This window comes from Hemitrygon akajei, chromosome 6 (genome assembly GCF_048418815.1).
Source record: "Hemitrygon akajei chromosome 6, sHemAka1.3, whole genome shotgun sequence".
Taxonomy (NCBI): domain Eukaryota; kingdom Metazoa; phylum Chordata; class Chondrichthyes; order Myliobatiformes; family Dasyatidae; genus Hemitrygon; species Hemitrygon akajei.
The window spans coordinates 88,947,626-88,961,512 of record NC_133129.1 but is presented as its reverse complement, the minus strand read 5'-3'; the positions used below and the strand labels follow the sequence as shown (position 1 = coordinate 88,961,512).

Below are 13,887 nucleotides of genomic sequence, written 5' to 3'. Positions count from 1 at the left end.
CACCCTAACTCTGTCCCTCCATCCCTCCCCCCAAATCCCTTACTGCCCCTTCCCCCGCACACGAGACCGCTGACACCCAGAGCCACCTCCGGGACACAGAACAATCCGACCACGTACCTTCTCGTAGTACTTGACCTCGTAGTCGAGGACGTGTGCGTTGAGATCGGAGGGGATGGGCCAGCGCAGGACGATCCTGTTTTCGGTCACAGTCGTCTGCTCGATCTTGTTGATGGCCAGGGGGTGGTCTGCGGGGTGGGGGAGGGGGAGCGGATGCCACTGTCAAACCACAGTCTGGCTCACAGATCTGACCGCCCAGGACAAACTGGACCAACCCTCCAACACAGCATCCCACCACGTGAACACACGAGCAGCCCGTTGTGAGAGGGAAGGGGTGGTGCAGAGACTGGGAGTGGGGGGGGGGGGAGAAGAACGAGAGAGATGGGGAGCAACAAGGGAGGGGAAGAGAATGGGTGAGAATGAAAAGAGAGGGGAGAATGAGAGAAAGCAAGAGAGAAAAGGAAGAGAGAGAGAGAGGGAGTTAAAGAGAGAGGGGAGACACACACACACAAAGACAGTGTGTAAAGAGAGGCAGAGAGAGGGGGAAGGTGGAAGGGGAGAGATGGAGGAGGAGAGAGATAGGGGATGGGGGAGAGGGAGAGAGACGCACGCAGAGACCATGTGGCTGAGAGGCACAGAATAGGAACAGAGGGGGTGACAGATTAAATCAATATGAAGGCCAGTCAATAACCCCCCCCCACCCTGTGTATACCAAGCAACTATTGCCCCCACCCCCACATCATACAAATTTCCGCCCCATACTCACCGTCCTGACTGGTGGTGACGTTGATGGTGGCGGACCGTGGCGGGTACACACTCTGGCTAGACACCCCGTTGAACGCCTGCACCTCGAAGGCGTAGCTGGTGTGGGGCCAGAGCCCGGTGACGATCACCCACCGCTGCCTGAACCTGCTCTGGCTGGGGGAGAAGCTGACGTCCTCGGCGCACGGGCCAGGAGGAGCGCCCTCCTGGGACTGGCGGCACAGCACCCCGTAAGTCAGGTCGCTCCTCCCGCCCGCGTCCAGCGGCTCACTCCACGTCAGCATCACCGTGGTGTCGTTCACCGTCGCCCGCACGTCCCGCGGCCTCGTTGGGATGGCTGGACAAGCACAAGGAGGACCAATGGGTAAAACCGGGGAAGGGTGCGCCGTAACCAATGGCAACACACTTGATTACAACCCTCCCCACACAACACACAGCTCATGGGATCATTTCTACCCCATTCTCTCCTCGGCAAGGCACTCATCCCTCCTCCAAGCCAACCGCTCACCCCCCTTCCCCTCTGTACCTCCGTTATCCTGTAGGTTAATGTCATAACTCACACCCACCGGCATTCAGCTGGGTTCACATTCGGGGGCTGGTCTGCCGTGATGATGTAATTACGCGAACTTCAGTTACCACACTTCGCGCTCAGCATTTTGATTACAATAAACGAGTCATTACAGTTTTTCTTGAACATTAAACACCTCGCGCCATTTTATTTGCGAAAACCTACAATCCACAGGGACAGGAGCTCATGGAATCCTCTCTCTTTCACTCAAAGTCCCTCGAGACAAGAGCTTGTGGCATCCACACTCTCTCCCCCTCTCTCACTCACAATCCCTAGAGACAGGAGTTTGTGGCATTCTCTCTCATTCCCTCCCTCCATAAAAACATAAATAGGAGCAGGAGTTGGTTATTCGACCCGGTGAGTCTTCTCCGCCACAGCAGATCTGGTCACGGATTCAGCTCTGCCTGCCTGCCGTTCCCCATAGCCCTCGATTCCTCTGCTATGAGAAGATCTACCTAACTCTGTCTTGTCTTTATTTAATGAGTTAGCCTCTACTGTTTTTCTAGCAAAGAATTCCACAGATTCACTACTCTCTGGGAGAAGCAATTTCTCCTCATCTCCCTCTTAAATCTATTCCTCTGAATCTTACAACTACGAACCCCAGTTCCACTCTCACTTATCCGAGGAAACAACTTTCCTGCCCCTAACCCCCCCCCACCCCCCGACAACTCCAGAAGTTAATACATTTCTTCAAGATTCCTTCTCATAATTTTGAATTCCAGCCTGGTTTTGAACCCACAGCTTCGGGGATTGAGGGAGACTTACTGGTGCAAGGCATCTCGGGCTGCTCATTGTGGGCTCGGTAGTGCCCCCGCAGGCAAGTGCAGAAGGTGGCACCCTGGCCAATGGCCTGGCTGTTCCGCGGACAGAGGCTGCACGAGTCCTCGCCTTGGCTGGCCTTGAACCTGCCTGAAGGACAACCTGGAAGAGAAGGTGGGGGAGGGGAGAATAAAAAAAAGCAGAGTTAAATCATTCAGAATCTAGAAAGTTCTCTTTCACTGTCTCAGTAAGAGGACAATTTGCAAGTGTCCAACACAGTTAATACAGCTCCAATATCCCAAGTTGTTTTAGGAAATCATTATTAGACCATTGGATATAGGAACAGAACCAGGCCGGTTGGCTCATCGAGTCTGTTCAGTCACCCAACCATGACTGTTTCTTTTCAACCCCATTTTCCAGACTTCTTGTAACCCTGAAACGCCCTTAACTATCAGGAACCCATCAAACTCTGCCTTGGCGATGGCATGGTAGCATAGTGGTTAGTAGGACACTTTACCATTCAGACGACCCGGGTTCAACTCCTGCCACTGCCTGTCCTCCCTCTGACCACGTGGGTTTCCTCCGGGTGCTCTGGTTTCCTCCCACAGTCCAAAGATGCACAGGTTGGTAAGTTAACTGCTCAATGTAAACTGTCCAGTGACTAGGCTAGGATTAAATCGGGGGATGCTGGGCGGTGTGGCTCAGAGGGCCAGGAGGTCCTATTGCGTACTGTATCTCAATCAATAAGTATACCCAATGATGTGGCCCCCACATGTGTCAATGATTTCCACAGATTCACCACCCTCTAGCTAAAGAAATTCCTCCTCATCTCTCTTCCAAATGGACGCTCCTTTACTCTGAGGCCGTGCCCTTGGATCCTAGACTCTCCCACTGACGGTGACATCCTCTCCATTTCCACTCTAACCTGGCTTAACCAGGTGTTCTCAACCTGGGGTCTACGGGCCACTTGCTTAGTGGTATTGGTCTATGGCATTAATAAGGTTGGGGCCCCTGCTTTCGGTTTCAATAAGATTCCTTTCCCCCCCCCCCCCAACCCTCTTCTGAACTCCAAGTACAGCACCAGAGAATCAGAATGTAGAACAGTTCAGCAAAGTACGGGCCCTGCGGAGAATCTGTGGAATCTGTTGCCATAGAGACCATGTCATACAGTGTATTTCAGGCAGAGATTGATAAGTTCCTTCTTCAAGAGGACCACAACCTTGTCGTAGGGTTTGGAGGCTTCGTGCCTCAATGACCCGGAGAGCGATGCTGACTGGAGTCGGGGCTTTAGGCTTTGACTTCTGCTTGGGTCATCCACGCCAAACAGGTCAAAGGTTGGAGGCTAGACTAATAGTGGTCCACCGGTCCTCCAGATTCGGGGGTTTAGCTCAGGGCTAACAACCCTGACTGGTCAAACAAAATTATTACGGAAATGGCAACGAAGTATCCTTCTAGATCTGAGTGTGACTGAGGACCCTGAACCACGCCTGGGGCACAATAGAGAAGATGGCCAAGGACAGAGAGAGATGGAGGACCTTCATTGCTGCCTAAACACCAGTGGAGTAGCGGGCAGTGAGTTGATTGGTTCCTGATCAGTTCGGGCGCTGGGGGGGAGTGGTAACAAGTTAAGGGAGAAAGGGTTTGGGGGAAAAATATCAGCTGAGGTTGAAAAGCATCATATGGTCTTCAGTGAACTGCCGAGGCCCATCCACAAGGCGAAGCCAGTTTCCAGACAACAGTGAGGCCTCAGAAGCCTTGCCCAGTTCTGGCAGTTTAAATTCCCTGATACCACTGAGTACCCAGAAGCTGACACAGCTGAACATGATCTCGAATAAATTACGATAAAATCCCTTAAAGTGTTGTAAATTAATTAAAAACACTCTGACTAAAATAATTTTAAAAATACGAATTATTTCAGTCCACACTTCAGATGGATAACACCAGAGTTCAGCATCGGACCCCCGTCACTGGAGCTGCAGCTTCATCTTCTGCGCCACTCTGCAAGTCCCTCTGTTTCACCCCTTTCCGGAGGCTTCCATGCTTCGTTGAGGACACCTCCTGCCCTTCCGCTCAATTATTCTGCAGGACTATGGCCCCATATCCCCGGATAATGTGTGGATGTGGAGAGTGTGATCCCAGCTTCCAGGACGGAAGAGAATTCCATCCGTCTGCCTCGCCCGCCCTCCCAGCCGCAAGTCATGGGACGTTTGGTGTCTACAGGCAGCTCCTGACACTGACAGGTTCCTCATCGCTGCAGTGAGAGGGGTACTGGGGCATTCTGTTCGAAGTCACCCTCCCCTCTCTCTTTTTCCTCAACTCTCCCCATCCCCCTTCATCCTCCTCTCTCTCTTCCCCCCTTCTCTGCCCTTAAATCTGGGCTCTAAAAAATATCCCCTCCATCTCTCTCTCTCTCTCTCCCCTCTCACCCCTTGCCTTCTCTATCTCTCCCCATCTTCCCATTCACCGGCTCCTACCTACCTCACCCTCCCCTTTTCACTCTCCTCCCTCCGCCTCTCCCCTGCCCTCCATCACCCTTAGATCTAAAAATTCCCCTCCATCTCTCCCACCTTCCTAATCACACCCTCATCTGCGTTCCCCCCACCATCCTCCCCCTCCCCATTCACTCTCCCCACATTCTCCTCTCCCCTCCCTCACACTTTAACCCCCCCATCCTTAAATCTGCACATTAAAAGTAACCTCCAACACCCACAGTTTCCAAGCTCCCCCATCCTTGCACTGAAGGCCCTTTCTGGCACATGACACAGAAATACTTTTCTTTCTCCCCCTCCCTTGCAGAACTAAAAGCCCACATCACTCTTGACTGCCTGGGGCCTTTTCATCTTTACTTCCAGCTGAAGGAACGCAGATTTCCTTGCAGTGTAAGGGGAGGGGGAGTGTGGGGGAATCCACACACAAGTAATGGGGCCTACATAGGCTTCAGTGTCAACCCACAGCCCCTTGGCAACCCCTCCTGTCTAACAAGATTTCCCTTCCATCCTCCCGGGCTCGGTTTTGGTCTGGGAGCGTGGAAAGGCAGCACGCACTCAAGAGAAAAGGAGGAATTCAGCATCCATCGCTCCCCAGACCGATGGGAGGCCTCTGACTGCTCCCCCCCACCAGTCCTTGCTCCCTCCACAGGGATCCGTCGGAACAGAAGTCTGCGAGACGAATAAATCTCCTTTTTTATTGTTCAGCAGTCTGAAGCTCGCTGCGTGAAGCAATTAGACCCGGATCTCCCCCCCCCCAACCCCCCACCACCAGCCTCACTCTTCACCAGCAAGCAGCACTAATTGTTTTGGGCAACGGGCCTCGGACTTTTAGGGAGGGAGCGAGGAGGGAGGAATGGGCAAATCAACGAGGACAAATTGGAGGCAAGTTCAACCACTGTCACAACGCGGTTAATGTTAACAGCAGGAGGAGAATAGCAGAATTCAAAAGGAGATGGAAAGGAGGGTCTGGGGGTCCCATTTTAAATTTCTTCAGTGGCACACAGCTCCAGACACCCAGGTTCAATCCCCAACCCGTATGCGTGTGTGTCTATCTGTGTAGTGAGAGACAGACAGACAGAGACCTGGGTTCAACACTGTGTGTCTGTGTAGTGAGAGAGACAGAGAGCGGGCACGAGAGCGAGAGAGAGAGAGAACGAGTGCGAGTTTCACACCCCTCCTCCCCGCTCTGCAGGATCTGAGTCAATGGCAAAACAGGATAAAAAGAGGAGGGGATTAGTATAGGATTACTGTGAGCAGGTGATGATTGAAAGTCAGGACAGTGTCAGTGGGCCAAAGGGCCTCTTTCTATCTAATATCTCTGGGTGACCTGTTGCAGCAGTAGGGTCTTTGCTTTGGGATTGGTGGCTCAGGACGGAGATCAAAGATGGAGGGTGAATACTCCAGGGACATCGATAACCCGAATGGACATCAGGTGAAGAGCTGTGCCAGGCACAAAGGGCAAGCAAGTTCACCATGACAAAGGCACTCTCCCCTCCACCGTTCCTCTTCGTGGAGTATGGATTTAAACGAGAAAATAGTAACCATGGAAATCCCCTCGCAATCAGTGGCTATGTTGGGTTGGCACTGGGCCCCACAGTGTAATAGGTTAATTGGTTACTATAATTGGTCCTGTTAGGTGTCGGGGTGAAGATGCGTCTCCACCAAAGGAGGTGTCAGGTGCTCTTTCTCCACTAGCCTTGGGCATGGTGCAGCACCTGCTTAGACCCCCAACCCCTCCCACATCAAGCCACAGGAGCAGGTGGTGGATGGTTGTACGAGCAGCCGGTGCATATCACAAGTCCTGGTTATATGACCACTGACACCAGGCAGACAATCTCTGAAGAGTATTGATAGTGGCTGGGATCACCCGTCTTGTAAAGACACTGCCCAGAAAATTATTAATATAATTCCTAAATTATAAATGATAAATCAATTTATCAATTGGATTGGAATTGGTTATTATTGTCACATGTACCAAGATACAATGAAAAGCTTGTCTTGCATACTGTCCATACAGATCAGATCATTACACAGCGTATTAAGGCAGAACAATAACAGACTGCTGAATAAAGTGTCACAGCCACAAAGACAGTACAGTGTAGACACACAAAAGGTACAAGCTCATAATGAGAGAGACTGTGAGGTAACGAGTCCATCTTTATTTATTTAGAGATACAGCACGGTCCCAGCCCCTTCCAGCCAAGCGAGCTCGGATTGCCTAGTTACACCTGTGTGCCCAATGGCCTACTAATGTGTACGCCTCTGAGGTGCGAGAGGAGACCGAGCACATGAAGGAAACCCATGCCGCCATGGGGGCAGCATACAGAGACCCGGTCCATTGTCACTGACACCAGTGCCGGCAAACGTGGAGGCAGGCCCGAAAATTTTTAGAATCGTGATTCTCTTCTGATAACACCACAAACAAACATATTGAAATAGACTCCATCTATGAACCCCTAAGAGCCAAAGAAGTGTGAACCAATGGAATTCAAAAGTCAGACAAAGGGGTAGCCAATCAGGACCGAGGCAAGCGAACGGGGACCTATATAAACGTAAGCACACCAACAACTGCGCACTGATGATGGCATCTCCACCGGCGATGAAACTGCTCTGTCTGTAAAGCCCTCCCAACTACTGAGCACCCTGACGTGACACACTGTCGCAGGAAAGCGGCATCCATCATCAGAGATACCCACCACCCAGGCCGTGCTCTCTTCTCGCTGCTGCCATCAGGAAGAAGGTACAGGAGCCTCAGGACTCGCACCACCAGGTTCAGGAACAGTTACTGCCCCTCAGCCATCAGGCTCTTGAACAAAAGGAGATAACTACACACACAAAATGCTGGTGGAACACAGCAGGCCAGGCAGCATCTATAAGGAGAAGCACTGTCGACATTTTGGGCCAAGACCCTTCGTCAGGACTAACCGAAAGGAGAGATAGTAAGAGATTTGAAAGTAGTGGGGGGAGGGGGAAACGCGAAATGATAGGAGAAGACCAGAGGGGGTGAGAACTACACTCACTTGCCCATCCATTGAGATGTTCCCACAACCAATGATCTCACTTTAAGGATTCTTTATCTCAAGTTCTCATTATTTATTGCTATTTATTTATGTTTGCATTTGCGCAGTTTGTTGTCTTCTGCACTCTGTTTGACCCTTCAGTGATCCTGTTCTAGTTACTATTCTATAACTTGCGGAGTATGCCCACAGGAAAATGAATCTCAGGATTGTGTAGGGTGACATACATGTACTTTGATAATAAAATTTACTCTGGACTTTGAAGAGACAGCAGGGAGTTGTGTACACGGCTCAGCACGTCATGGAAACCAGCCTCCCCACTGTGTAATGATCTGATCTGTACGACCAGCTTTTCAATGCATCTCGAAACATCCGTCAATAATAAACCCATTCCAATTCGAGGCGAGTTTTTCATTGCCCCTGTGCACACGCCAAGAAGCTTTAGTTGTGGGTTTTCACACCTTCCGACTGAGATTTGCTTCCAGTAGGATCATGTGCCAAATGTTTCCCGTGTCTCAACAGTCAGGGAAAACAGAAAAGAGGGTTGTCTGCCCAACCCAGCCCCTCGGGCTCAGTCTCCGTCTCTCTCCAGCACTGACTCAGTGAGGGAGAGGCAGAGTGGCTGCTTTGGGCCTCTCGTCTGTGTCAACCCAGCTAGTCACCGTCTGCTAAACCCCGACAGCCGGCGATGACTTCAGAAACAGAGCAAGACCCATCCTGCTTTCCCTTCCAGCTCCCCTCGTCTTTCCCAGAAGCCAGCCAATGCTTGGGATTACCGGCAAGGGAGGGAACGCGAGACGAGAGAGAGGGGCTGGCTGCCATGGCAACGGATTCTTACCCGTCACTCCTGGTTCGGCCGCCAGCCCTCAATGGTGGCTCACGATCCCTTCCTTCTCTTCTTCATCACATGGACACACCCCCTCCTCCCACTCCCACTCATTCCCATCTCCCAGATCACTTTTGTTAGAGTTCAGACCGAGGAAACTCCCCCCCCGCCCCACCACCGGTGCCCCTCTAATCCTCATGTTAGCCCTTCTGGTTCCCTCCTCACGTCCCCTCGGACCCTTACCAACCTCCCTCAACTCCCTCCCCATCTTCAATTGCTCCAAATCCCTCATTGTCCCCTCCTCCCCCCACTCACTCAAACCAAAACCCTCCGATCACTGTTCCTCACTCTTCCTTAAATCAATCCTTCCAAAGTCCTCCACAACATTCCAAACAAATCCCTTTTGACTCCTTCCCACAGTTCCCACAAACCAACTCCCTCCACTGGCCCCCCTCAGCTGGCTCAAATAAATCCCTCAACTCCCTAACTCCAATTCCCTCCCCCACCTTTCCAACTCCCTCCCCAATAACCTCTCCAACTCCTTCACTCCCTACAACTAATCCCTCCAACTACCTTGCTCTTCCCTCAAAGCAGTCCCTCCAATGGCTGCCTCAACTTCCTCAAAAATCACTCCAACACCCTCCACCACCTTCTGTCACTCCCCATCTTCCTCCAACCAATCTTCCCTACTCCCTTGCTTTTCCCTCAAACTGACCCCTCACAAGTCCAAAGCAACACACACAAAATGCTGGAGGAACTTAGCAGGTCAGGTAGCATCGATGGAAAAGAGTGAACGGCTGATGTTTTGGGCCGAGACCCTTTAGCAGGACTGGAAAGAAATGGGTGAAGTCAGGACGAGAAGATGGTGGGGGGGAGAGAGGGCGGAAGTAGAACAAGATGGCAGGTGATAGATGAAACCAAGAGAGGGGGGAGAGTGAAGTAAAGAGCTGGGAAGTTAATTGGTGAGAAATAAAGGGTTGGAGAAGGGAGAATCTGACAGGAGAGGACAAGACCATGGAAGAAAGGGAAGGGGGAGGAGCACCAGAGAGAGGTGATGGGCAGGTAAGGAGGAAAGGTGAGAGGGAAATAAGGATGGGGTATGGTAAGGGGGGCATTACTGGAAGGTTGAAACATCAGTGTTCATGCCATCAGGTTGGAGGCTACCCAGGTGTTGCTCCTCCAACCTGAGTGTGGCCTCATCCTGACAGTAGGGGAAGCCATGGACTGACATGTCGAAAAGTCTCCTCACTTTCCTCCAACTAATCCCTGCAGCACCCACCCCCTTCCCTCAGATCAATTCCCTCAACTTTCCCCAACCAATCCCTCCAACTCCCTCATTCTCTCACTTTGTTCAAACCAACTCTCTCCAAATGTCTCGCACATCCCTCAAATTCCTCCAAAGGCCTCCTCAGCTTCACCCAACCAATCTCTCCAACTTCCTACAACAAATCCTTCCAAACTCTCAGCCACCCTAACTCCTCCAAACCCCTCTCCCTCCATCACCCCCCGCCCCAGCGACCCCTCACCTCTACAGGCCGTGTTCTTCTCAGCGGGCTGGTGGCCTGGTGCGCAGGTACAGGCCCCCACCGCCACCATCCACTCTCCGTTGCTGTTGCAGTGGTACTTGAGGGGGATGGAGACCTCGACGGCGTTAGGGACGCAGGTGCCAGGCGCCACGGCCAGCGAGGTGTGCTCGGCGCCCGTCACCGTCTCGGCGAAGGAGGCGAAGTGGACAACGGTGGGCGAGCACTTCTTGTAGAAGACGCGGACGGAGAGGAGGGCCATGCAAGCCCCTTGGTCCTGGAAGGCCAGGTAGAAACCCCTGGCCGTCAGCGGGCCCAGGCTGACCGTCTTGGTGTTGGCCCGGCCGTTCTGCTTGTTGGGGAAGGTCGACTCGGCCGCCACCGTGTCCACCTTCACGTAGGGGTTCTCCATCCAGGCCGGCCAGCGCGAGGTCGCTGAGTCCCTGTCTGACTCGAAGTAGTAGAGATTGAAGGTCTCCTTGCAGGAGCCGCGGACATTGGGGATGGTGGCGCAGTCCCTCACGGTGAACTTCAGCTCCACGTAGACCCGCTGGGCGCTGCGCCGGGGGATGTAGGTGGTGCGTAGCCAGTTGTTCTGGCCCGGCTCGAAGACCCGGCAGATCTGGTAGGTGCGGACCGTGTTCATCTCATCATCCCTGCCGCTCACCTCCTCCCACTGCAAGGGGCAGAAGCAGAGGGTGGTGAGACGAGGCCCAGATTCTTCCTCCCAGCATCCGACACGCATCCCCAACACAAGACATGTAGGATGGGTGGAGCTCCCTGTCAACATCTAGCCCCATCCCACAACACAACACATGCAGGGTGGGGTGGGGGGGCTCCCTGTCAACATCTAGCCCCATCCCACAACACAAATCATGCAGGGTGGGGTGGGGGGACTCCCTGTCAACATCTAGCCCCATCCCACAACACAACACATGCAGGGTGGGGTGGGGGGGCTCCCTGTCAACATCTAGCCCCATCCCACAACACAACACATGCAGGGTGGGGTGGGGGGGCTCCCTGTCAACATCTAGCCCCATCCCACAACACAACACATGCAGGGTGGGGTGGGGGGGCTCCCTGTCAACATCTAGCCCCATCCCACAACACAAATCATGCAGGGTGGGGTGGGGGGACTCCCTGTCAACATCTAGCCCCATCCCACAACACAACACATGCAGGGTGGGGTGGGGGGGCTCCCTGTCAACATCTAGCCCCATCCCACAACACAACACATGCAGGGTGGGGTGGGGGGGCTCCCTGTCAACATCTAGCCCCATCCCACAACACAACACATGCAGGGTGGGGTGGGGGGGCTCCCTGTCAACATCTAGCCCCATCCCACAACACAACACATGCAGGGTGGGGTGGGGGGGCTCCCTGTCAACATCTAGCCCCATCCCACAACACAAATCATGCAGGGTGGGGTGGGGGGGCTCCCTGTCAACATCTAGCCCCATCCCACAACACAAATCATGCAGGGTGGGGTGGGGGGGCTCCCTGTCAACATCTAGCCCCATCCCACAACACAACACATGCAGGGTGGGGTGGGGGGGGCTCCCTGTGAACATCTAGCCCCATCCCACAACACAACACATGCAGGGTGGGGTGGGGGGGGCTCCCTGTGAACATCTAGCCCCATCCCACAACACAACACATGCAGGGTGGGGTGGGGGGGGCTCCCTGTCAACATCTAGCCCCATCATCCCACAACACAACACATGCAGGGTGGGGTGGAAGATTGACCCAGACACCCCGCCAACCTTTATTCATAATCCTGATCACAATCCCAACACAAGGCAAGGAAGGTGGGTGGGGAGAGGGGGTGGGGGGAAGAGGTGATAGAGATGGGACCCAGAGGTTCCCTGCCAACACCTGGCCCATGTTCCCAACATGAGACTTGGACAGTGAAAAGCGGTTGGGGTGGGGGGGGGGGGTGTGAAAGAGAGATGACCCACTGCCAACAGCACAGCAATGCTTTACAGTACAGGCAAACCTGGGTTCAGTTCCCACTGCTGTCTGTAAGGAGTTTGTACGCTCTCCCTGTGACTGCGTGGATTTCCTCTGGGTGCCCTGGTTTCCTCCCACAGTCCAAAGGCAGGTTAATTGATGATTGTAAATTGTCTGATGATTAGGATAGGGTTAAATCGAGGGATTGGTAGGCGGCTCGGTTCAAAGGGCTGGATGGATGGAGGGAGAGAGAGATAAATGGGACAGTAGCCCCAGAGGGGCAGGCACTGGGGTTGGGGGCTAAATCCCCCACCATCATCTGGCCCATATCTCTAACACTGCATGTCGTTGGGATGAGAGAGAGAACTGGGAGAAAACACACGTAGTTACAGGAAGAACACACACACACACACACACACACACATGAATGTCCTTAGCCAGAGGGTGGTGAATGTGTGGAATTCATTGCCACAGGCAGCTGTGGAGACCGAGTCATTGGGTGTATTTAAGGCAGAGGTTCATAAGCTTCAAGACCCTGGCTGCAATACCTGCTTGTGCAATGGATCCTTGACTTACTCATTTGATATTAATTGCCTATTTGTTTATTATTATTGTTTCTTTATTTTTGTATTTGCACAGTTTGTTGTCTTCTGCGTTCTGGTTGAACACCCAAGTTGGTGTAGTCTTTCATTGATCCTGTTATAGTTATTACTCCATTTTGAATTTAGTAAGCATGCCTGCAGAAAATGAATCTCAAGATTGTATATGGTGACATATATGTACTTCAATGATAAATTATCAAAGGTTCTTCATTAGTCAGGGCATCAAAGGTTACAAGAGAATGGGGTTGACAGGGATAATATATTAGTCATGATGGGATGATGGAGCAGATTCGATGGGCTGAATGGCCTATTTCTGCTCCTACAGCTTGTGGACCCACAGCTGACAAATGGGTTTTAGCACAGTTAAGTAGAAGGGATAGCAGGGACATACTGGAGCAGACTCAATGGGCCGAATGGCATAATTCTGCTCCTATGTCTTGTGTATATACACCCACACACACGCGCGCGCTCACACACAGAGCACCAGGGTTTAGAATCAAAACCAGATCTCTAGAGCCGTCAGCCAGCCGGTTCTACCCACTGCATCACTGTGCCCACCCAATTTCTACCCTGGCGGAAACCCTCAACATCCTCGCGAACCAACCTGAGGCTCAGCTCAGAGTTCCACCCCTCCACAAGACCCCGGCAAACGTTGTGCGGAAACGTCTCCACTGGTACCCTGTGGCAAGGCCCCAGCCTCTGTGGGCTCTCCATTACCTCCCTGCGTGCACCCAACCTCTCAACCACAAGGGAAGCCTTGAAAGTGGCACTGGGGTTCAGAAATTAAGAACTCTTACCCCCGATTCTGGATAAACCGTCCACTTCAGATCTGCTGTCTCCAACCGTGTGTTCATCAACATTTCTGCAGACACAGGGGGTGGGGGAAGGAAAGGAAAAAAAAAACAGGTTTTCAGCATGTTTTGGGCTTATTCTCTCAATACGTTTGCCAGCATTTTTTTTTAAAACACATCCGCAGATGCCTTGGGACAGAGCAGACCATGGGATTGGAGTCCCAGAGCAGCCGGGGGTGGGGGGGGGGGGGGAGAGAGAGCAGGGCAGAGTCCTGTCCCGAAGGCATGGCGGTGTCGGGAGTCTCTCCTGACAGTCCAGGACCTCACGAGTTTGGAGTCTGCTCGAGTGGAGGCTCTTTGCCTCCTCCCTGTAGTCTCTCATGGTCCATGATTCAACTGCAAAGTGGCCGGTTACCATCTCAACGCCCCCTCATCAGTGTCCCCACCACTACAGCCTGGGTGAGTGTCCATCTGCCGGTGTCTGTGTTGGGTGTGAGCCCTCCAAATGGAGGAGAAAGGAGGGAGGGAGAAGGAGTGAGGGCT

General features: G+C 52.8%; 1 protein-coding gene across 1 annotated transcript in view; it reads right to left on the bottom strand.

Annotated features, from left to right (window-relative positions):
- The window catches only part of LOC140729237 (ephrin type-B receptor 3-like), an 80,104-nt gene that overhangs the window by 26,348 nt on the left and 39,869 nt on the right, over positions 1-13,887 (bottom strand). Inside the window, exons 2-6 of the mRNA XM_073048787.1 lie at positions 13,351-13,415; positions 10,005-10,677; positions 2,153-2,308; positions 824-1,156; positions 118-245 (exon numbers count right to left, since the gene is read on the bottom strand). Of these exons, the coding sequence (XP_072904888.1) occupies positions 118-245; positions 824-1,156; positions 2,153-2,308; positions 10,005-10,677; positions 13,351-13,415 (1,355 nt within the window). The remainder of the gene's footprint in view (positions 1-117; positions 246-823; positions 1,157-2,152; positions 2,309-10,004; positions 10,678-13,350; positions 13,416-13,887) is intronic.